This window comes from Girardinichthys multiradiatus, chromosome 3 (genome assembly GCF_021462225.1).
Source record: "Girardinichthys multiradiatus isolate DD_20200921_A chromosome 3, DD_fGirMul_XY1, whole genome shotgun sequence".
Classification (NCBI taxonomy): domain Eukaryota; kingdom Metazoa; phylum Chordata; class Actinopteri; order Cyprinodontiformes; family Goodeidae; genus Girardinichthys; species Girardinichthys multiradiatus.
The window spans coordinates 33821400-33846270 of record NC_061796.1 but is presented as its reverse complement, the minus strand read 5'-3'; the positions used below and the strand labels follow the sequence as shown (position 1 = coordinate 33846270).

The window sequence follows — 24871 nt, the reverse complement described above, 5'->3', positions numbered from 1 at the left end:
CCAAGAAGGAGAGTGATGGGGTGCTGCGCCAGATGACCTGGCCTCCACAGTCACCGGACCTGAACCCAATCGAGATGGTTTGGGGTGAGCTGGACCGTAGAGTGAAGGCAAAAGGGCCAACAAGTGCTAAGTATCCCTGGGAACTCCTTCAAGACTGTTGGAAAACCATTTCAGGTGACTACCTCTTGAAGCTCATCAACAGAATGCCAAGAGTGTGCAGAGCAGTAATCAAGGCAAAAGGTGGCTACTTTGAAGAACCTAGAATATAAGACATATTTTCAGTTGTTTCACACTTTTTTATTCAGTATATAATTCCACATGTGTTAATTCATAGTTTTGATGCCTTCAGTGTGAAGCTACAATATTCATAGTCATGAAAATAAAGAAAACTCTTTGAATGAGAAGGTGTGTCCAAACTTTTGGTCTGTACTGTATGTTAAACTTTAGGGCCTGACCTGTTTTCCTTGTATATGTTTTGTTCTGTTCTAAAAACAATACTGCTGATAAAAGCCTTTTCCATTTGATGCCACTCTTTTTAAAATTTGGCAAGTCCCATTCACACAAGGTCAAATGGCTAAAATAAACTTATTTTTTTTTTTTGCATTTTAAATTTTTTTATTAAGTCAATTTCTGACCTTAAAAATAAGAAAAAACCTAAACTATAATTGAAACATGTAAGACTATAGATTAACCTCAAACAACCTAAAATTAATGGAAAGTTTTATTCTGCTTGTTTAAAATGATATTTATTTGATGTACTCTTTATCTAAAGACTCTTGAAAAAAAAGAGTAGTTATTAGCTACGAGGCATTAAAGTAAAACAAAATAAAAATGTAATTGCAATAAAGTAAAACAAAATAAATATTCAACCAACTGAAAGAGATAAGGCAATTTTAGTCACCAACCTAAAATCCTCAGGAAGAAAACTGAAGAGAAACCTGTACATCATTCTCTTATCTGTTGTTTTTTTAGTTTTACTTTTTCTTACACATTCAAGAATGGTAATGCAAATCCCTTTGAGTCCTAAATGTAATCTAAGTCTGAACGTTATGTGTGTCAGTGTTACTTCAGAACTATCATCAAATTATTTTAACAGATTCTATAAGACCAGCAACAGTTAAATAATCTTTAATCGTTAATAATTCTGTTAGAAAGACAAGTTACTAATGCACATACAGAATGCCAGATAAGATGAAAAAAACAATAGTTTAGAAACTCCATAAAGAGTGAAACATAAACATAAAGATAAACTAATATTTTTAAGTAAATCATTTGTTTAAGCAAATAAATGACAACATTTTCTGTATATCCTGGATCAATTCAGGCCCCCATCAAATATGGGGCCTATTTCTTCCCCGCTACACAATCTCGGAATGGTTGCTGTCTCGGCTTGCTGGTGTACTTGTGGTTCTCAGTATCCGGGACTGGGTGCTTTGGTGTGGCTGGCTCACTCCTGGTGGCTGCTTGTCAGGGCCTGGACCCCTAGGCTCTGTTGGGCCTCTGCTTGGGGAGTGATGTGTCCCGGGGTATCAGGTCTCTGGGTCCATGACTGGATCTGCTCTGGCATAGACGACTGCTGGAAGGGCCTGTGGGCTTATCGCTGCAGCTCCCTTGGGCTTTTTCACTGTGGCTCCTGGTTGGTTCCCCTGGAACTCTCCCCTGCTCCTCTCTGGGGGAGTTGCGGTAGTCCCGGCAATGGTTCTCCTGGGGTTCTTGTGCTTTGGGGGATCTTTGGATGTCTATGGCATCCTCCGTATCTGTCCCAGCAGGGGGGCAGGTCTGCGGCTCCTGACACATGCTATTGTATATTTTTATGGAGAAACCTTGTATACACAAGCGAGCTCACACTCAGATCCACAGGTGTTTAGATTCAGCCGTTAACAGATACACAAATGTTCTATATTGAGTCGCATTTACCACTAATTACATCTTGCATTCATAAGTACCGTGTACTTTTTGGACAAAAAAAATTTGTTATTATGTATGTTACTGCAGGTGTAGAAGAAAGCAGGATGTTATCTTGTAATCTCTTCATCTTTCCTTCTCTCCTCCAGTTTTTCTCCTTCTCTCCCTTTTTCCTTCTTGCCCCACCTCTCTGTCTTTCCTGCTTCTTATTTTTTCCTTTCGTTTCTGTGTTTGTAACAATTGAAACAATCCCAAAGCAGTTTCTAATAAAGTTTATTTTATAAATATCAAGCAGAGCATTCTGTTATGCTCCACTTGTAAAAGTAAATCTGTTGGACTTCTTCTTGGCACTCAGACAACAATTCTGAGCGCTACTCTGCTGGACAGGACGTGGTTAAAAAAGAAAAAAAAAAAGATATGGTATAAAAATGAAAGAAAAGATAAACAATATATGGAACTTTAATAACCCAACCTATGAGGGGAAAGGAGCAAAGAAATTAAAAATAAATTGGGAAACCTATACAACATTCATCATTCTGGTGTTATTTGTGAAATATTTTATTCTTATACAGAGCCATTTACTATTTCTTGTATTTTTGGATGAAATCATTTTTCTTTTCTACAAAACATTCATGCTTTCTTCTTTTCTTTTGTGTCTAAAACAGTAAATCTGATATAAAATATTTTCCGTATTTAAGATCTAAGTGACAACAATCTCTGTAGACTTATCAGCGTGGTCGTTGGACAATGACATCATACTCTGGTGATGTATCAAGTTTTTCCAGAGACATGTAAGTTTTATCATCTTCAATGGGTTTTACCGTTTTTCTTCTGTTACTGTGAAAAAAAGAAAAACGTTGTGAATTTTCAGATTTCTTCTCTTTTTTCTGAGAAGAAATATCTCATATTTATTTAAACTTGAAACTGGAAATTACATTTTAAATGTACAATGTACCTGTAGACTTTCATGAACAAACAGCAGATGATAGCAGAAAGGAGGAGGCCAGAAAAAAAGGCAATTATAACGATTTCCAGTGATAAACCTTTTCTTATATTAGTTGTGTGTTCTTTCACTAAAGGGGAAAAAAAAAAAATGTGACACAACTGTTATACTACTTGTTTGAACTCAATCATTATGGAAATAAAATAGCAAAGTCAAATTAGCATTTTTGTTTCCAACCATGTCTTTATGACCCCGTAAATTCAATTTCACAGTCATCTGTCCAGACTGATCACAGTGAAAAAGAAGCAATAAGCTCCTAAAAGCAGAAGTTAAAAGTAGCAGAAATGTTTGAGCTGCAAAAATGTACATTCATTTTATGGCCTGTCTTTTTGGACTCTGAGTTTCTCTATTGCTTCCCCATTTTCATTGCTGCTAAAACAATCAACGCTGATGTTGCCATGGGTTTTAATAGGTATGGTAACAGTGCTGTTGACAGTGTGATTTGACACCATGTTGATGACAGAGTAGCGAGTGTGGTTGTTCAGCAACGGCCATTTTATAATGGGTAAAGGAAATCCCTCACTGATACACACACAAGTTAAAACATCTGACCGAACCAGACAACCAGAACCATTCAGTACCTTCGGAAACCCTGTAAACAAGTAATAATCATGAGTTCAGGATAAGTTGTGTGTGGCTTGGTTGATGATTCCATAAAATATGAATATTTACTCACGAGTCACTTTTATGTCAACATATTCAGTCACAGTGTTGTTCATGTGTGTTGCTGTGCAGACATATTCTGCAGAGTCTTCCACTGTCATGTTAAGGATGACAAGTGTAGCAGATTCAGTACTGTTGAGGAAACTAGTTCTATTGTTTGGATTTATGCTGGCTGAATGTGTGGTCCATATAATGAGTAATGGAGGAAAGCTGTCAACAATGCAAGCCAATAACTTCCCTTTGTAAAGTCTTTTTGTGGCTAAGCCTATGAATAAAAAGGAGAAGAGGTTTTGCACACTGTCTGAACATTTCTGTCTCAAATGTTTGGCACTCTTACATTTAAAAAATATAAATGCTCTGGTAATGGGTAGGTATTTTTACTGTTGGATGTATTGGAAAATGGAAATCGTTCAGTTTCAATGTTCTCTGAATGGATGCTGGTCATTAAATTTATTTATTCGGGAGATGTAATCTCTTTTTATAACAAATGTTCTCCTTAATGTCGGAAAATACTAAGCTACAAATAATAAATTAATTTGCTATTATTTCATTACATGGTTATAAAGTGGTTAGTTTTGAGTTTATCACAGAAGTTGGAGGAGACACATGTTTTATGTAGATAAAACATTGGGTATGATTTAGTGAATGGATAAATGACCTAGAGTAATAGTTAATTACATTGTACTTACATGTTACTGTTACATTAAATAATTCTGATAGAGTTCTGTTCTGGTGTTTTGCTGTGCAGATGTAAAGGCCTGCATCTTCTGCTGCAACGTCAGTGATGGAAAAGGTTGTGGTCCCACGTTGTTCTCTGCTGTTTTGCAAAGTACTTGTAATATTGCTGTGCAGGTTACTTTTTCTTTCAAATTTAGTCAAGTTGATAACTGAGGGAGGGAAGCTGTCAACACTGCAGGTCACATTCAGAGCCTCTCCCTCATTAACCATTGTACTGCCAGTGATCTTAGGCTTTCTTATATCTGTGGAACAAGTTGAAACCAAATATGGTAAATTATGACAGACAATAATTACAGTTCCCCTTTAATAACAAATATTTAATGTGGGCCTAAAAAAATAATTAAAGCTAACAAATCTATCCCTTCTGCTGTGTGATTTTTGTGACAACAAACTTACACGTTACTCTTACATGGATTTCTTCAGCCATGGTGCTGTTCAGATATGTTCCTGTACAAATGTAACGCCCTGCATCTTCCACTGTGACATTAATGATGGGAAAAGAAACACTCGCAAGCTCAAACTGCAAATTGATTTCAGTGCTGTTATGTGTTTTACTCAAAATATTTCTCTTTAGACTGCTTTCTGTTCCAGATTTTGTCCATCTGATAACTAATGGAGGAAAGCTGTTGACATGTCAGATTCAGGACATCCCCTTCCTTTACATTTGCATTCCCAAAAATCTGAGGCTTCCTTTTATCTGTGGATGGCTAAATATTGTTTGAGTCGGTACAGTTTAGTTTAGATACACTTTTATAATCTACAACTGACGTAACTGTTGTCTGAAGTCAATTTGAAGTCAGTGCTATATGTCTAAATAATAACATTTAGTAGCCAAATCTTCAAATACAGCACAGTACAACGAAGCTAAACCCCTAACACAACAGGCACAAAACAATTAAAAGCTGTTGAGCATCAAATTGTTCTTTCTATTGGTTTTTCTGAGATTCACTCTAACTCGGAAAATAAGTGGAACTCAGAGCATTTTTACGGATTGCCGCACAGCCAATAAGTTCCACTTTGTAAAGTCTGCTCTAAAGTCTGCTTCAAACTTCTTCACAACTTTATTCCTGACCCATCTGGTGTGTTTGTTGGTTTTTGTGATGCTGTTTGTTCTCTAATGTTCTCTGACAAACACATGAGGCCTTCACAGAACACCTGTATTTATACTGAGATTAAATTACACACTCTGGGACTCAGTTTACTAATCAGGTGACTTCTGAAGGCCATTAGTTACACTGGAATTTAGTTTGGGGTAAAAGAGTAAAGGGGGCTGAATTTGAATTATCCAATTCTGAAAAACCATTTCACTTTTTTTGGACTTGATAGATGTGCCATACTTTGATTGTTGGTATGGTACCAATAAACCTCAAAATAATTTATGTTCAAGGTAGTTATGTTACAAAATATTAAAATATGATTGATGAACACAATGTGGTGCATAATTGTGAAGTGGTGGGAAAAAAGAATTTGTCATTTATGGAAGAGTGGGAAGAAGAAATTGCTGAAAACAACTTAAAAATATAATTTTGCAATCATGTAGGGAACATTTGCAAGGGTTGTAGAGATATAGCCCAACCAACATACAGTCCTAATTGCACCAAATTATAATTATAAAAAGTACTGAGTCAGAAGGGTTAAAAACATTTTTCAGATTTGTAACAAATTTTAAAATAATGTATTGTTTTCCTTTCACTTCCTAATAATGCACTGCTTTGATTTGATCCATTACAGAAAATCCCAATAACAAAATCCACATTTGAGATTGTAACAAGATAAAATGTGGATTACATCGCCCCAGGCCAATTCAACATTTTGAACTGTGAAATTTGGGAACTGGCAATGTGTATTTTAGATTAAAACCAAAAGCACTTTAAATGTTAATCTGCAGCACAAATAATGAATGTTTTGATAAAACAGCATCTCATAGAATTAAGTGTGACAATACATGTTAACAGGCTGTAGATGAATTATGTGTTTTAGAGCTCATCTTAGTTTTCTTATTTCTTCTGTCGGAACAACTCTGCAAGCAGTAGCTACCAAGACTGAACAACTCCATGTGTCAGTCGGCACAATTCACATAAACAGCACCACAGTGGAAACAAACACAACATGCAGCCTGGATGAGGTTAGGATTTCAGGGTATTCACTTTTGTGGGATAAAAATTTTGGCTAGGATAATGGAAATACGCCTGCTGTCTACTAACTGTTACAATGTCCAAGTTATTATTTATTTCAACCTTAATATTGGATGTTTACAGTACAGATGTAAAGCCCTGCATCCTCTCCTGTCATATTATAGATTAAAAAATAATCATTTCCGTGTTTCCCCTTCGGGATGTTTTTACTGCTGTTGTAAGATTTTCTTGAATTGTTGCGCTGCAAGTTAGTTTTTGTTTTAAATTTAGTCCACTTGATAACTGCAGGAGGGAAGCTGTCAGTACTGCAAGTCAGGTTTAGAACATATCCCTCCTTTACTGTTGTTCTACCAGAAATCTGAGGTTTTCTGAGGTCTGTGGGGCAGAAATTTTAAATTAAACAGAACATGATATAAAACTGTACTTTAAAGCAGATCATTGATGCTGTACACAAGTGCTAAGATTTCTGAAGGAATAACAAACCCTTACGCTGAAAGGTTGATTTCTACTCTAAACTATACTGGCTTAGAAACCCGCCAAAAAATCTTTTGTATTTTATTTCTGAAAATGTACTTACAGGTCACTTTCACATGGATTTCTTCTGTCATGTTGACATTCTGATATGTCGCTGTACAAATGTAACGTCCAGCTTCTTTGGCTGTTACATTAATGATGGAAAAAGAGACGTTTCCACTGTTTTCCTGCGGGTACATCACTGTGCTGTTATCTGCTTTCCTTAAAATATTGATGCTTTCCATTCCAGACTTAGTCCACTTAATAACTGATGCAGGGACGCTGTCAACACTGCAAGTCAGATTCAGATCGTCTCCTTCCATAACTGTTGTTTTGCCATATATCTGGGGTTTTCTGCTATCTGTGGAGCACAGTTTGAAGAAAAAGTTTAAACACTTTTTAATGAATTAAGGAAACTAATGAGGTTGACATGTGTTGAATTTAAACTTAATAATGAACTAATAATAAATGATAATGACATAAATTATTCCACAAACATTTGTTTTCCTATTTTTCTGAGCAAACTATGCAAAATTGTAATTTAAACAAGTAAGACTTCTAAGGTAATAAGGTACCCACAGTTTACATTCAGAGTTCCAGTCTCCTCTGTGGTTGTGTCACCTTTGAAGCTGACCTTACAGGTTATTTTTCTGCTGTGGTATTTAGCTGAAGGGTTAAATGTCAGAATTGAGCGGTGTCTCTGTGTGAAATTAGTCAGAGTCTCAGTTTCTAAAGAAACCGTGATGTTTCCTGGAAAGTTAGACTCAATTTCTTCTTTTCCTCCCCACATCCAGGTAATTTTAGGAGGTAACCCAGAGCAGAAATCAGGAGCAGTGCAGGTCAGACTGTTCTGCTGCCCCTCGGTCAGTGGAGGAATCATCACTTTGGGCTTTTGGTTCAGATCTGATGGAAACACAGTTAATCAGTTAAATCCTCAGAAAAAAAAAAAAAATGTGTCCTAAATATGACAAGACAGATTCAATAACAATAGATGTTTTGCTTATATGTAAATACAAAATGGAAAGTAGTTTTTTTGACCATGAAATTCTACAATCTGCTATAAAGTCTAGAAATCTGTTGTTAATTTGTACTGTAGATTTTCCTACCTGATAAGGAGAGATTTGTTCTTTTAACAGTATATGTAAATTTTTCATGTGATTTATATCCCTCTACTCTGAGCTGATATGATCCAAAATCAGACTCATTGAGATAATTGATCATGATGCTGCAGTTCTTCTGAGTCACATCCGGTTCCAGCAGTGACACTCGACCTTTAAATCCAACCTGAACGTTTTCATTGTTCTTATCAGAGTGAAATACAGTGTGAGAATCTGAACATTTGATTCTGTCACATTTATACCAAATAATATGTTTGGGTTTAAAGGGAGTTGTGAAAGAACATGGTATCACAGCACAATGTCCAGCCTCTGCTGTATTGTTTGTAAGGGTAACACAATAATCTGTGATTTGACAGTATTTTTCCTCTCCTAATGCCCCTGTTGATGAAAAAGAAAAGACAAATGAGTGAGCTTGTTTTTGGTTTACACAAGTGGCTACTAAGATGTCATTTTCTACTTTACAAAAGTTAATTGTCAGTCCAGGTCTACACGAACCAGACGCAGAATGTGAAAGATTTGTAAAGTACCTATCATTGTTTTTTATTCTTTTTTTCAATGTCTGCACCACGTGCAAAACCTGGGATTATTACTAAATTTAGGTAAGAATCAAATTTCTAGCATTTTGTATAAATCCTCTTAGGATCACTATATGTTTGCAAAGGAGAAGATTCATACATTACCTTTGTTAGTAGAGAGAGACACGATTAACCAGATGAAAATAAACATCCTGATTTGATCCTTGAAACATTCAGTCCATTTTAATTACGGGAGAATCTCTGGTGCTGGAGTTACAGATACATACTGAAACTGAATCAGAGTAAAGTTCAGACATACTTTGCAGTATTTCCATACTGTATTTTGTTTCCTGACAGTAGAAACATACTTTATGCAAATTGTAGACAAGTCTTGTTTTAACCAATTGTGACTTTTTATCCTTTCAGTGAAGACAAATAGATGTGCCTGTGAATAATTTACATCTGTAATCATCAGGAGAATTTATATACTGCACATTTCTGGAGTGTTGATTTAACTTTATTCAGCAATAAAGTATTGAGTTTCCATGTAATGTTTTACAAACCAAAGTTAACTCTTATGAGAGCTGAAGCAAAGCATTAGTAAAAATCATATTTATCTTGGGTGTTTTGTCCTTGTTTCCTCTTGTCTTCAGTGACTTTTCTCACTGACGTCCAAACTGTTCTCTTTTTTCTGTCTTCCTTTTTTCTGCAGCATTAAGAATTGGGTAGTTTGTAAGCACTTGTCTAAAAAAAAAACTACTTAACCAATGAGAGAGACCATCTTTTACGTTCAATAAATTTAACAAACTGTGATACACAATTTGTGCATGTTCATTATTCAATTAAATTTTATTTTATTTATATTGTGCCTATTCACAACACAACATCTCAAGGCACTTTACAAAATCAATTCAATGAAATCATACAGACTTCAAGTCGGGTACAAATATTCCAATTAATCCTAACTATCAAACAGTGCAGTTGGATTCAGAGTATTATTCAAATTGGAGTTTTTCTATCTTAGAAATCCCAGCAGATTGCATCTAGTCAGTGACTTGCAGCATTCACTACTCCTGGATGAGCATGTAGCGTCAGTGGACGGTCGCTTGCATTGCTTTACAGCAATCCCTCATCCTGAGCATGCATGTAGTGACAGTGGAAAGGAAAACTCTCTTTTAACAGGAAAAAACAAGAGGTTTCTACTGATGTTTTTGATTTTAGTTTCATTTTTAAGGTAAATAAATAAATAATCCATATTACTGCATTACATTTTATTATCAATGTTGGAATAATTGAATAAAGATTTGTCTTATAGTTTCTCCTATTTATTAACTTGACTATTTGACTATATAACTTTTCATGATATATGTGTGAGAAAGGATGTGTGAGTTTGTCTGCAGGCAAAGATCATAAATAGGAGCTGAACTAGCAGAGAAGGAAGCAGTCCAGTTGAGGAGGTCATAAAGATGAAGGCTGATTACACTCAACAAAAGGCACAACTGACCCTACCAGTTGGAGGAGACTGTGGGAAATGTGTTGTTAATGGATAAAGCTGTTTATGACCTGTTTACGATGCAGTTGTTGTTTTCCCCCATCCTTTAGAGAACAATGTTTTTGTAAACTAGGGACCCCCGAAAGACAATAAAAAGAGGAGGCGGACAGATGCTGTTCAGAGCGGTGTGAGATCTGTAACTGAGCATATCTTGACCGTTTCTCCTCGCAAAGCGAGTAAAAGGAACTAATACTTTGTCTCTCTTTTCTTTTTGTGTTGTTATAAGTACTGTTAGGTTGGTTAAACCTGACAATCAATTTACCTCTTCTTGTCAGATATTCTTAGAAGAAGTTATAAGATGAAGCGTATGTCAGGTAGCTGAAGTCTTAAACTGAAGCATTTCAGTAAAGGTGTATAATTGGATGAGCATGTAGAGACAGAGGACAGTCGCTTGCATTGCTTTACAGCAATCCCTTATTCTGAGCATGCATGTAGTGACAGTGGAGAGGAAAACTCAATTTTAAAAACCTCCAGCACAACCAGGCTCAGTGTGAGCAGCCATTTGCCACAACCAACTGGGGGTTTGAGAGAAAATTTAATCTAAATTATTATTTATATAATTACAAAAGTTTTAATTTTTTCATCATCACAAATCAATAAGTTTCAAATTGTCTCTTTGACTGATGATATGTGAAACCTTGAAAACAGTCTGCATCCAACTGCACTGTTTGATAGTTAGGATTAATTGGAATGTTTGTACCCGACTTGAAGTCTGTATGATTTCATTGAATTGATTTTGTAAAGTGCCTTGAGATGTTGTGTTGTGAATAGGCACAATATAAATAAAATAACATTTAATTGAATAATGAACATGCACAAATTGTGTATCACAGTTTGTTAAATTTATTGAATGTAAAGATGGTCTCTCTCATTGGATAAGTAGTTTTTTTTTAGACAAGTGCTTACAAACTTCCCAATTCTTAATGCTGCAGAAAAAAGGAAGACAGAAAAAAGAGAACAGTTTGGACGTCAGTGAGAAAAGTCACTGAAGACAAGAGGAAACAAGGACAAAACACCCAAGGTAAATATGATTTTTACTAATGCTTTGCTTCAGCTCTCATAAGAGTTAACTTTGGTTTGTAAAACATTACATGGAAACTCAATACTTTATTGCTGAATAAAGTTAAATCAACACTCCAGAAATGTGCAGTATATAAATTCTCCTGATTACAGACTCACTGACCTGTTTTCCTTGTATATGTTTTGTTCTGTTCTAAAAATAATACTGCTGATAAAAGCCTTTTCCAGTTGCTTTACACTTTTTTGTTCAGTATATAATTCCACATGTGTGAATTCATAGTTTTGATGCCTTCAGTGTGAAGCTACAATATTCATAGTCATGAAAATAAAGAAAACTCTTTGAAAGAGAAGGTGTGTTCAAACTTTTGTCAAAGTTAGAAGAAAAACACATTCCCATCAGCTCTAACGGCCTTAATAAGCTGCATATTGGACTTGCGACAACCGCAAACCTTCCTGTAAATCATGATTGAAAAACTCTAGCCCCATTTGACGAAAATAAATATGTGAACATCTTTAAAGCAGCATCAATGTATCCTTCGACCACACTGAAAAACTACCTTCCATCATGATGGTTCCTGTTAAAGGAGATTAACACAGAAATAAGGAAAAACAATTTCCTCATATTTGGCCTAACTAAACATTCCCAGCTCTGAGGGGTCTCAAGCAAATGCCCCGTTCATAAATCCACCCTAATATCACATATGATTCACTTTCATGAACCAAAACCTTAAGGATTTCCAGTTTATTTATTTATTTATTTTCTATTTTGTTTCTCCTCCCTTACACGTCTCATCAACATTGCATGGCGGTCGGGGACAGTGCCTCTGGACTGGCAGACTGGGGTGGTGGTCCGGAGGGTGTGTTCCAACTACAGGGGGATCACACTCCTCAGCCTCCAAAGCAGTGGACTGAGTCTGGAGTAGAAACATCCAGAGCCACCGTGCACAGGCGTGTGCAGGAAATGGGCTACAGGTGCCGCATTCCCCAGACCTGGGCTACAGAGAAGCTGCACTGGACTGTTGCTCAGTGGTCCAAAGTACTTTTTTCGGATGAAAGCAAATTCTGCATGTCATTCAGAAATCAAGGTGCCAGAGTCTGGAGGAAGACTGGAGAGAAGGAAATGCCAAAATGCCAGAAGTCCAGTGTCAAGTACCCACAGTCAGTGATGGTCTGGGTGCCGTGTCAGCTGCTGGTGTTGGTCCACTGTGTTTTATCAAGGGCAGGGTCAATGCAGCTAGCTATCAGAAGATTTTGGAGCACTTCATGCTTCCATCTGCTGAAAAGCTTTATGGAGATGAAGATTTCATTTTTCAGCACGACCTGGCACCTGCTCACAGTGCCAAAACCACTGGTAAATGGTTTACTGACCATGGTATCACTGTACTCAATTGGCCTGCCAACTCTCCTGACCTGAACCCCATAGAGAATCTGTGGGATATTGTGAAGAGAACGTTGAGAGACTCAAGACCCAACACTCTGGATGAGCTAAAGGCCGCTATCGAAGCATCCTGGGCCTCCATAAGACCTCAGCAGTGCCACAGGCTGATTGCCTCCATGCCACGCCGCATTGAAGCAGTCATTTCTGAAAAAGGATTCCCGACCAAGTATTGAGTGCATAACTGTACATGATTATTTGAAGGTTGACGTTTTTTGTATTAAAAACACTTTTCTTTTATTGGTCGGATGAAATATGCTAATTTTGTGAGATAGGAATTTTGGGTTTTCATGAGCTGTATGCCAAAATCATCCGTATTAAGACAATAAAAGACCTGAAATATTTCAGTTAGTGTGCAATGAATCTAAAATATATGAATGTTAAATTTTCATCATGACATTATGGAAAATAATGAACTTTATCACAATATGCTAATATTTTGAGAAGGACCTGTATACCTTCTACAGGGTACTCGAGGGTTCATGGGAGTTCATGTGTTTTATGGACCTGGAGAAAGCATTCAACTGTGTCCCTCGTGATGCCCTGTGGGGGGTGCTGCAGGAGTATGGAATCGGGGGCCCTTTAATAGGGGCCATCCGGTTGAAGTCTGTCTGTATCTTATCTCTGCTGTGTGACTGTTTAACTCATCATCACCACCTCCTCCTTTTCTACTTCCTCAGTCAATGTGGTAATATATAAATAAATATAACTGGTAGATGCTGCAGACTGTTAATGCTTCTGAAATTACAACCACACTTTAGTTGTTCTCTCTGCAGAAATGCAGTCAGGATAGTACACTGCCAAGGAAATAATTTTCAGCCACATTAACATTAAGCAACAGAGAAGGGAAGTTTCTGAGATGGAAAACAATAACATTATTTTCTCATATGCAGTAATTTGTTAAAATAATGAAAACAGTTCATGTGAGTAGATGTACTAGAATCTGTTTCATTACAAAATGATTGTGGAGTGATAATATTGATGTCCTAAATATTTGTTTTGAGATAGATAGCTGCTATCATTTGATTCCATAAAGTGAAAAATAACGGGTTGTGAGTGGCCTGGTGTATCCAGTGGTTCATAGGTGAGAGACACCCTAGGTCACACAATCACACCTCAAGTCAATTTACATAGCTCAATTAACATAACATGCATGCTTTTGGACTGACAACAGAAGTTGGAGTACCCGAAAGAACCAATACACACACCTATACACAGAGAACATGCAAACTCTGCACAGAAGGCCCCAGCCTGGAAATGAACCTCTGAGCTTTCAAGCACAAAGGAAACAATGCAACTAGACCTCCACATAGTGGTTATATATAAAACATGTACAGTGGACAACTTCTGTACAGTTCATTCTTCCTCTTTATATTTCAAACAACCTAAAATTAATGGAAAGTTTTATTCTGCTTGTTTAAAATGATATTTATTTGATGTACTCTATTTAAAATCTCTTGAAAATAAAGAGTAATTAATTATTAGCTACAAGGCATTAAAGTAAAAAAAGATAACAAAAATTCTACCAACTGAAAGAGATTAAACAATTTTAATCACCAAATAAAAATCCTCAGGAAGACCATTGAAGAGAAACCTGTAAATGATTCTCTTATCTGTTGTTTTCTTAGTTTTACTTTTTCTTACACATTCAAGAATGGTTCTGCAAATCCCTCTGAGTCCTAAGTGTAATCATAGACTGAACGTTATTTGTGTCAATGTTAGTTCAGAACCATTATCAAATATTAAAAGATTCTATAAGGACAGCAACAGCTGTATAATCTTTTATTGTTATTTATTCTGTTAGAAAGACAAGTTACTGATGCACATACACAATGCCAGAAAGAATGAAACATAAACACATAAAGGAGAACACAATATTTTAGGGAAAATAATTTGTTCAGGCAAAAGCCGTGGACATGGCAATAAATGACTAATTATTCAACATAAAAAATCTGCTATTAAAACAAATGATAAACAATATATTTAACCCAACCTTAGAGGGCAAAAGAGCAAAGTAATTACAAAAATATTGAAAAATACAACATTCATCCTTGTGGTGTTGTTTGTGATATATTTTATTCTCATCCAGAGCCAGTTAGTTACAATTTCTTTGTATTTTTGGATGAAATTATTTTTTTCTTTTCTGGGAAACGGTCATGCTTACCTCTTTTCTTTTGTGTCTAAAACATTAAATTTAATAAAAATCTAGTTTCCAAGTGACAGCGATCTCTGGAGACACGTCAGTGTGGTCGTTGGACAATGACGTCATACTCTGATGATGTATCAGGTTTTTGCAGAGACATGTAAGTTTTATCATCTTCAGTGGGTTTTACCTTTTTTTGTGTGTTCCTTTGAAGAAAAGAAAAACATTATTGTTGGAACTGTATGATTGGGCTGGGAAAGCCCAAATAAACATGATGTAACTCACCAAAGGTGCCAAATGTAGATCATGCAGAAAACATTTACACTGAGAGAAACACCAGCAACGACCCAGGGAAGAACTTTATAACCAGACCCACTTTGTTTTACATGATTAACTGTAAAGTTACAGAAATACTGGTGAGAAAAAAAAAAGAAAGCAGACATCTGTTGAATATGTGAATATACCTAAATACAAAGCATTATATGCCTGTGCAGTTAATATCTTGCAGGTGCTTTGCTGCAAAAGCACACTATTCTGAATTTTCTGTTGTCTTCACTGATCTAACTAAAGTGAACTAAGTGAGCATACAAAGAAGAGGAAATAAGCGTGTCATACAGGAATTTAAAGGACCACATCTTGTAGCTGTACCTTCTTCTAATAGGTGTTGATAGACTGCAAGGTTTTCTTTTACTGCCCAATTTTTATTGCTGCTTATACATTCAACACTGATGTTGCCAGGGTTTGTAACAGTTAAGGTGCTGTTGACAGTGTGATTTGACACAGTGTTAAAGATGGAGTACTCAGTGTGGTACTTCAGCAGCGGCCATGTGATGGAGGGTAAAGGAGACCCCTCACTGATGCACACACAGCTCAATACTTCTGTATGAAGCACACATCCAGAGCCTTTTAGGATCTTTGAAAACACTGTAAACACATAATAATCACAAGTGTAAAGTATTTCACAACTGTAGCTAAGATATTTGCAACTTTAACACTGTAAAATTGGGAAACCACCAAGTTTTCAGACCATTATATACTCACAGGTTACATTCGATGTGACAGTCTCCTCAGTAGCTATGTTGTCTGAGACACTGACCAAACAGGTTAAATTCATTTTGTGGTGTTTAGCTGAAGGGTTAAAGGTCAGAGTTGAGCTGTGTCTCTGTGTAACAGCAGACAGATTCTCAGTTTTTAAAGAAGCTGTGATGTTTCCTGGGATGTTAATTTCATCAATTTCATATTTTCTTTCCCACATCCAGGTGATGTTAGGAGGTGATCCAGAGCAGGAACCAGGAGCAGTGCAGGTCAGAGTGGCCTGTTGTCCCTCAGTCAGCGGAGGAATCATCACTTTGGGCTTTTGATTTAAAGCTGATAGAAACAAGGTTCATAAATCAAATAAAGCAGTCTATATATTTTATTCACTTGATTAAACAATCACGTATTTTTGCAAGACACAGGCTCAGCCAAAGGATATAAAAGGCCCTAACTAGAATTTCATTTTGGTGGCCCTGTTCTGACTAAACTCATAACAGTTTTGCTGCCTTTTATTTGTACCAGAACTCAGACATGGGGGAATGATGTCACACCTGAGTTGAAGGTGTTTTTATTGCAAGTCAGAGAACCAGGTGGATTCGCTATTTGCTGTGATGCTAACTACTATTAGCAATGTAAGCCGATAATAATTTAATTCTCCCATTTTTACATTCAAAAATTTAGATTGTACAAAACTACGAATGCCATTGGTTTAATATGATGCATGGGAACTAAGAAAATCCAACTTCAGAGTACAAGGAGAGTTCACCATAATTACTGACGCGGAAGAGCTTGGGACAAGGGTCAAAGGTTAATGTTTTCGTTCGCACGGAATCTCAGAAAAAAGGCTTGTTCTTGTTGATCTTACAAACTGTTGGAATGTAAATGCGTACATGTAAGGTACTTACCAAATTATGGTTTTCATTAATATGCTGCTGAGAAGGTGATTGGCTGCAGTCTACTGTCGCTCCAGGAACTGTACACCTCCAGGACCCTGAAGCAGGCAGAGAAGATTCTGGCTGATCCCTCCCACCCCGGTCACAGACTCTTTGAGACTCTCCCCTCTGGCAGGAGGCTGCGGTCCATCCGGACCAAAACCTCACGCCACAAGAACAGTTTTTTCCCATCTGCCACCAGCCTGGTTAACAAAGCCCGGAAACCACCCTGACATTCCCCCTTTCCCCCACACCCCCCCTTTTTTTGCTGACAGGACACCTGTAACCTGTAACTCTATGCGTTACATTAACGCTCAGCTTGGACTCCTGCTTACTTGCACTGCTTTACTTGCACAATGATCACCTGCACTGTTGTATTGCTCTTGCATCTTATACTGCTCTATATTTACTCTCACTCACTTAAAACTGTGCACTTATATTTATATTATATTGTAGATATGTTTGTACTGTTTAATTTGTACTGTATTGCACCGACTACGCCAAAACAAATTCCTTGTATGTCCAAAAACGTACTTGGCAATAAAGCTTTCTGATTCTGATTCTGATTCTGATTCTGAATATTTCAAAAACTTGTGTCTTACGTACATTTAAGTGGTTTATGCCCTCAGGGCAACGGGTCCTCTAAGCAGACACAACATTTCTGGCTACCTCAGATTTTGCAAGGCATAATTTGGCAACAAGTGGCAGTTTTATTAGGTACTGATGGAGTTCCTAAAGTCTACAGAGGTCAAAATTGTTAACAGATTTTCTGTGTAACATCTTCAAACTCTAAAACCTCAAATTAAAAACCTTGAAATACTTTTTTTATTTGTCCACATCCCTTAAATAAATAACTAAACATCGGCATGTTTGGTTTTCATGTTACACTAATACCTTTAACAGAGACAATTGTTTTTGAAGTGAACATAAATCCATCTGTCCTTCCATTCTGAAGACCATTAACTCTGAGCCGATATGATCCAGAATCAGATGTGGTGAGGTCATTGATCATGATGCTACAGTTCCTCTGGCTCACATCAGGATCCAACAGTAAAACTCGTCCTAAAAATTCAGGTTGAATCTTGTTGGGGTTGGTGCGAAATATTATATCAGAGTCTCCACATTTCCTTTTCCATGATTCACATTTGAACCAGACGATATTTTTTGGTGTAAATTCATCAGCAGTGGTGAAGGAACATGGCAGCACAACACAGAGTCCAGCCTCGGCTGTTATTTGTCCCTCATTAAGAGTGATGCAGAATCCATTGGAACAGAAAGGTCTTCCCAAGGCGGATGCAACTGTTAACGTGAAGGAAAAGACCGGGGCGATTCAGATTTTTTTTTTTTGTAATAACTATGACATTAACTGTAAACCTTCTTCAAACAGATAATTCTTATTAGTGCAGGATCATACATAAACAGTGTTACAAGGATTTATAAATTTTTAAAAATTGGACAGGGAAAAACATAAAAGAATAACATTTCTTGGTTACATTTGTCAGCAAAAATACATATTTCACAAAACAAATCTAAAAATTGTCACTAAGAAATGTTTTAAACACTAGATAATTGAAAAGAATGAAAGCCATCTGATACCTGTATATGTGTTGGAGCCACTCAAAGAGAAAAGCACAGTTGTCCAGAAGAGAGCAAACATGGTTTAGTTCTTCAGACTTTATTCTTCCATTCCACAGTACAGCCTTCAGAGCAGCAGAAGCTTTTAAAAAGCAGAAATGGAATCAACGGGAAGTCTAATCTTGGGAGGCCAAAATATAGCAATACAGGATGTAGCTTTTTTACCCGGATCTTACAATTAGAACATTTTCACAATGAGGGCTGAAATGTGGCAAGAGGTTGAAAAGTTCAAGGGGGCCGAATACTTTTGCAAGGCACTGTATTAATAATTTTAGGTTTTGGGGATATGAACAACTGTTCTTGGGATTATGTACTTAACTTTATTTCCTTTTTACTTTTTTCTGTGTGTTGCATTTTAGATGTTACTTGTATGGTCTTTTCATGCTAGATCCTGGAGGAACATTTCCATTTTATGTGTATTTAATGAACAATGAAGTACCGTATCTTATCTAATACATAAAAAACATAATGTTTGCTGTTAGTATGATTAGATTGAGAATCATGATCACATTTTCATTGAACTCGGCAGATGATAAGCCGCATGCAGCCAGTCAGTGTTCACTTATCAAAAGTTTATCTCACCATAGATGCCATTAAAGACAAGAGACACCGAAATGAAATGTGACAGAAAAACCCAGGCACTTCTTGAATTACTACCCAAATAATCCACTTTACGTCATTTGTAAATATAAAGCTGTAAATAATTCAAATTATTAGAGCGTTCTGGTCAATCCTTTGACCACAGCAGTTTCAAACAAACCTTTAAAGATTTTAATGCAGACTTGAATGTTGGTGGTAGGCCGCCCTCTGCTGGTTGATACTGAAAACTAGACAAGCATTTAAGGGTGATTTTAAATTTTCAGATGTTTATTCTGCTCCAGCCTGCTACATGTTCATGACAACTTCTGCATGTTCTGTATTTGGTTGTTTTATATTTGGTGCACATAAACACAGCTCTTGCATCCTATATTGTTTTAATGGAGAATGTTGACTGTATCTCAATCACATGCAAAAATCATGAAATATGTAATTTGAAATGGATATATGGTAAAGAAATGTTTTAATAAATCAAAATAGGTTTATAATTTAATGTAAAACCATCTTATTTTGTTTTCCTTAAGAGGATTTTTTGTTGGACAGATGACGGAGCCAAAGTACATTGCATAAACAAAACCATAAAACATTAACAACAGTAATAAATTTAATGTACACAAAACCTACCCACCACCACCACCAAAAAACCTCCAAAAAACATCTTTAATAAATGACTTACAGAGGAGATTTTAACTTTTATTAAGACAGTAGGAAAGATTGTGGTACAACAGTTCCTCTAATGCCCCATTAACTGTTTGAACAGACCATCCTCAGACAGGCAGACTGTATTTTAACAGGGGCCTCTCATGTTCATGAATATGTCTTACTAAACTCAGGATGAATGTACAGAGTTTTTCTCTGTAAACGAAAGGCATATCGTATGGTAATATATACTATGATATAGTATTTGTACTATAAATCATCTTTGAAATGAAAACTCTCATTCTTTTGGCATAAGCACAATGAATCACAATAAGCAGCTTTTATTAACTAAATCTTTGAGCTTAAAACAGTCTCAATGCTTAATCCTCCTCAGAGTTTTTTTCCTCAGCATTATCTTCCATTGTTTTTTCTCACTTAACTTCAGCACACTCATCATCTTTGTCCTTTCGGTTTTCCACCTCTCTGGGACTCCTGTTCAACACGGACAGATCAGCGCTGGCATATGCCACGTCATTTGATCTACTGTTGAGTTCAGGGGCCAAGGCTCCATTCACTGCCCCTTGTTGACCTTGAAACTGAACCTTGTTCACTGTTTGGCCATGGCAAAACTTTAAGATACAAAAAGAATGACATGACACAAATCATGTCACTGCCAGTCATTCTATCATATAAAATTTGTCAAGAATCAAACATTGAAAAAACGAATAAAATATCTTCATTTTCATCCAGCAAAAAAAAGAAGCTATTGTGTTCATGTTATAAGGTCAACTGGGTAGATAATCAATAAAATATCAATCAGCTACATGGCATCCATCCATCCATCCATCCTTCCATCCATCCCTTTGGTTTTTCCTGCATATCTAAGGTTGAGTTGATGAGGAAAAAAAGCCCAGGAAGAAAAACCCAGACCTTCCCCAGTAATGTACAGCAACTCCTCGGAGGGCCATTACCTTGCCAGAAGGAATATAGAGTCCAGCTAATACAAAAAGTATACCAGCTTTCAACTATATGGTATTATGTGTCATGTGTGTAAGGATTTTAAGGGTGTTTATCAATTTTCTTTATCTTTATGTAATAAATAAGGTTATGGTGATATGATCTCTATGGTGTGCCCTTTTGGTTCATTCAAAGTAAGATTTAAATTAAACCAGGCAAATACCCAATCATCTACATGGTAAACCTGGGACTGTGGGGGTATTTTCTATTTATCATACAGTATAAACTCTCAAGTAAACCCTGTTCCAGGGTCTCCTTCCAACAGGATGTTCCTAGAAAACCTCCAGAAGGAGGTGACCAGAAGGCATCCTAATCATATAGCTGAACCACCTCAGCTGACTCCCTTTTGTGGAGAGAAGCAGTGACTCTACAGTTAACTGCACCCGGTTGTTAGGATTAACCTCATCTTTAAGGCCCTTAGCTGCAGCCCGGCTCGGAAAGTTATAAAAAGCTTCCCACAGGGAGCCTGGAAGTCATAAATACTAAACAAAATGCTGACTAATCTGCATCTGAACTAATCTCAAAAGCTTTTGAAATCATGCCTGTTGTACCTGCTGCAGCCTATGCATCTTTTCCTTTTCTATCTATCTTAGTCATGTCTCCTATCCATGTAATAATTACATATTTTTTATGGTGCAATTTGAGAGAAACTAAACTCTGAAAATGCTCAGTGATCTGTAAATGGGATCAGAGCCATTAGGTCTCAAGCAGATTTTTTTTCTTTGGCAAAAATACATAAAATTTTCAATGTTAAAAGCAGGTGAATGAACTTGATTACCTGTGGATCATCTGAAGAGGTCATTTCAAGAGTCTCAGTCAAAGTTTTAGTTTTTTTCTGTGAAAAAATGTATTCACACAGCAAATGATTATTGTACATTTTTGCTGACTTTACCCACTAACAAGATCAATCAATACAAAACCAATGAGCCAATGTACCTATAAGATTGTATGACCATAAAAGAAATAAGAACAAAAATAAATCTCCCAATTAAAAAGACAATACAGATTTCCAGCCAGGGAACTGTTCCTGTAGACTCATCTGCTCTCAGGAGAAATAAACAAAGAAAATTAAGATAAAGTGTAATTGTCAGTTTTGTCCATACATTGAGCTTCATGCAAATTCATTCTTTAAAAAAATTAAAATAAATACATTATAAACCTTTTCCTGCTTCTAATTTATAACCCCTTAAAGGGACTGTTTTCAGTCATCTTCACAGTTGAAAAAACATTAAACAAATGTTTTAAACATAACTTTTTTTTTCACCTGTCCACTCAGGTGGACAACATGCTTTTGGTGTTTAAGATATTTTTGAGTAAAAATTACAAAATATTGTTAGGAGGCCATATAATTGACCATTTTTTAAATCATGTAACATAACTCATTAACTTGTTTCTGACTTTATTCCGTTCTCTCTAAATGATGCTCTCATTTGTCCCTCATTAAGCTCTTCGTCTTGACCCTTCAGAGTGGCAGCATCCTCAGCTACACTGGCACTACATTTATAGCAAAGCTCAATTCAGAGAGACATTCTTCTACAGATTACTTGCACTATCTATAGATATTTATGTCATGTTCTGTGCTTAAATTAAAATAAAACAGTGGAGTCACATATGAAATAATGCGAAAAATATTGTTTTGTTAGAAAAAAACTAAAGTTACAGTCTAATACTAATACTGTCATGATGAGACTGACTGGGCAGTCTCTTTTCTGATTGCAGAAGCAGCAACTGATGGGCTGGGCCAAGGCAGAGCCGTCCGCCTCCAATCACCAACCTTCCATAAAAACCCAGGTTTGACGTCTACTCATTGCCAGAACAGTTAGTGTTGGCCTCCTTGCTTCCTAAATTAAAAAAAAGAATAATAATTCAAGTATTAGAGTCTTCTCTGTCTTCAGTTCCTGCTCACCATGCTCTCCAAGACCAAACCTGCTGCAACCATTTTGAACTTACAGAGGCTACCTAGTAGGTGGCAGTATAAGAACCAACACACTAGAGTACAAAAAGTGGCTACAGTGCAAGTGAATCATCAAAACTCACACACATGCAAAATAATGGCTTTTGAATAGCTGTGCAATCACTATGCACCATGGAGGGGTTAAAAGTAGCACAAGGGTTTTACTTGTAAAAGTTTGCTGTCTTTATGTGAAAAAAAGGGAATTAACAGCACATATTATATTACTAAATGGGAGAAAACAAAGTCCTGTCCTGTCCTGTGAAAGTTACAGACCCAGACCTCGAACAATAACAAACAGTCGTCATGGACTACCATGATTGGATGGATGAATGGATAATGAATTATACTTAAAAGTTACTGATACATTAACATGTTCTGTCAGAGTTTGATTCAGGTGTTTTGCTGTGCAGATGTAAAGCCCAGCATCTTCTGTTGTCACATTAGCGATGTAATAAGAGGCAAGTCCATGTTCTTCCTGCAGGACATTTTCAACACTGCTTTTCAATTTTCTTGAAAACTTCACATCTGGTGGAGGAAAGCTCTCAACACTGCAGGTCAGATTAAGATCAGTTGTTCAACCTAAGATCTGAGGTTTTCTTGCATCTCTGGAGCAGTTTAAGTAAAATCGTGGTACTTTTATACAAATAAAATTAAAAAAGAAGATTAAGAATCTACATGTGAAATCAGAACATATTTTAAACACAATTTCTGCTTTTAACTTGGATGCAGACCAACAAACTTGGTTGAAACTATTTAAAAGTTCTTAAATGCACGTGCAACACAGTGTCTGAATCTTTACATTGAACTACTCACAGGTCACATTCAAAGTTTCTGTCTCTTGTGAAGTTGTGCCTGCAGTGAAGCTGACCTTGCAAGTGAGTTTGGTGTTGTGGTGTTTGGCCAAAAGGTTAAAGGTCAGAGTTGAGCTGTGTCTTTGTCTGACAGCAGTCCGGTTCTCAGTTTTGAAAGCTGTCACATTCCCCATCATGGGGAATGTGACAACATCCAGGTGATTTCCAGGTGATTTCAGGAGGTGACCCAGAGCAGAGACCAGAAGCAGTGCAGGTCAGAGTCGCCTACTCTCCCTCAGTCAGAGGAGGAATCGTCACTTTGGGCTTTTGATTCAGATCTGTTGGAAATACAGTTCACACATGGAATCATATAAAGAATCCTTAATTTACATGTACTTCAATTTGAAATGAATAAGAAGGTTTTGTTTAAAAAAGAAAACATTTCAAAACAAATCCTCCCTTTCTGATGGAATCATACAGAAAGGATTACATATCTAATGAGCCAAAGATTCAACACACGAAGGGAAGTACAGAAAATTTGTGCTGTAAGATTCTCCACCTGTGATGGAAACAGAAGTTGTCTTCTCATTGTATGAACATGCATCTGGTTTTCTTTTCCTAATCATGTTATAGTGATAGCCTCCAGAATCAGAGTGATATCATTGATCATGATGCTACAGCTCATCTGACTCACATCAGGCTCCAGCAGTGACACTTTTCCTTTAAACTCAGCCCCAGGAGAATCTTTGATGTCAGAGTTAAATATAGCATCAGAATTCCGACAGCTTTTTTTATTTTCTCTGCATTTGAAACAACCCATATGTTGCGGTTTAAAGTCATTAGCAGTTTTGAAAGAACATGGTATCTCAACACAGAGTCCATCCTCTCCTGTTACTCTCTCAGGATGAGTAATGCAGAAATACTTTTTCTGACAGAATACTTTTCCATGAACCATTGCACCTGTTAATCAAAGACATGGAAATTTTCTTTGACAGTTTGATAACTGAAACATTTTGAGAAAGAGCTGCTTTAATGATAATTTCTAGCTTTCATAAGTTTGTTAATGATTTACTTCAAAAGGAAAGATATTTAGAATATTTAAAATTTAATAAATGAGCACTGTTGTCTTTTAGATACGTATGATAAAAGTTGTTACTCACTGTAAATTTCAATTTAACTGCAAAAAAAAGACATACAACGTATTTAATTTTAGCAACTCTGAATATTAACAAATGAGAAAATCTGCATTACCTTATGCAGCACTCCCGACTCACTGATAAAAACATGGCTGTCCAAGTTAGAACAAACATCTTGATGTAATGCTTGAAATATTCAATCACTTTCCCCACAGAACACGATTTGCAGCGGCAGAAAATGTGGAATCATAGGAAATTCAATAATTTGCTGCTTTTATATCATTTCTGATAATTTCAGTACAATACATTAGTCCACCTGTCACTCCTTTTTATCTATCACAGAGATAGATAACTTACTTACTTACTTTTCTTTTTGCAGACAGTTTTATATAGTA

At 36.5% G+C, this 24871-nt stretch overlaps 2 protein-coding genes across 4 annotated transcripts; both read right to left on the bottom strand.

Moving 5' to 3' along the window:
* Window positions 1-2248: 2248 nt before the first annotated feature.
* LOC124866138 (sialic acid-binding Ig-like lectin 14) lies at window positions 2249-8884 on the bottom strand. Its single transcript, XM_047361817.1, has 6 exons — window positions 8756-8884; window positions 8064-8453; window positions 7537-7860; window positions 7022-7318; window positions 2861-2978; window positions 2249-2742 (listed from the first exon to the last, which is right to left on the bottom strand). The coding sequence occupies exons 1-6, from the start codon at window positions 8799-8801 to the stop codon at window positions 2634-2636; spliced, it is 1284 nt and encodes a 427-aa protein (XP_047217773.1). The 5' UTR covers window positions 8802-8884; the 3' UTR covers window positions 2249-2633.
* Window positions 8885-14365: 5481 nt separating this feature from the next.
* Window positions 14366-20257, bottom strand: LOC124865303 (sialic acid-binding Ig-like lectin 14). 3 transcript variants are annotated; one of them, XM_047360285.1, is made up of 6 exons: window positions 18304-20253; window positions 17602-18006; window positions 15782-16108; window positions 15389-15664; window positions 15026-15134; window positions 14366-14946 (listed from the first exon to the last, which is right to left on the bottom strand). In XM_047360285.1, the coding sequence occupies exons 1-6, from the start codon at window positions 18362-18364 to the stop codon at window positions 14838-14840; spliced, it is 1287 nt and encodes a 428-aa protein (XP_047216241.1). In that variant the 5' UTR covers window positions 18365-20253; the 3' UTR covers window positions 14366-14837. The 3 variants fall into 3 exon arrangements, with proteins under 3 accessions (XP_047216241.1, XP_047216243.1, XP_047216242.1); XM_047360287.1 differs by lacking the exon at window positions 17602-18006 and having other exon boundaries at window positions 18304-20257; XM_047360286.1 differs by having other exon boundaries at window positions 14366-15153; window positions 18304-20255.
* Between the last annotated feature and the right edge of the window lie 4614 nt (window positions 20258-24871).

Bases quoted from the DNA above. Each gene is read 5' to 3' on its own strand.
- LOC124866138 (XM_047361817.1), bottom strand. From the start codon at position 8,801: ATGTTTATTTTCATCTGGTTAATCGTGTCTCTCTCTACTAACAAAG. The intron at 8,454-8,755 runs GTAATGTATGAA...TTTCATCAACAG, and splicing joins GTCTCTCTCTACTAACAAAG to GGGCATTAGGAGAGGAAAAA. The intron at 7,861-8,063 runs GTAGGAAAATCT...TGTTTCCATCAG, and splicing joins AACAAATCTCTCCTTATCAG to ATCTGAACCAAAAGCCCAAA.
- LOC124865303 (XM_047360285.1), bottom strand. From the start codon at position 18,364: ATGTTTGCTCTCTTCTGGACAACTGTGCTTTTCTCTTTGAGTGGCTCC. The intron at 16,109-17,601 runs GTATTAGTGTAA...TGTTTCTATCAG, and splicing joins AACAATTGTCTCTGTTAAAG to CTTTAAATCAAAAGCCCAAA. The intron at 14,947-15,025 runs GTGAGTTACATC...TTTTCTTCAAAG, and splicing joins ATCTACATTTGGCACCTTTG to GAACACACAAAAAAAGGTAA.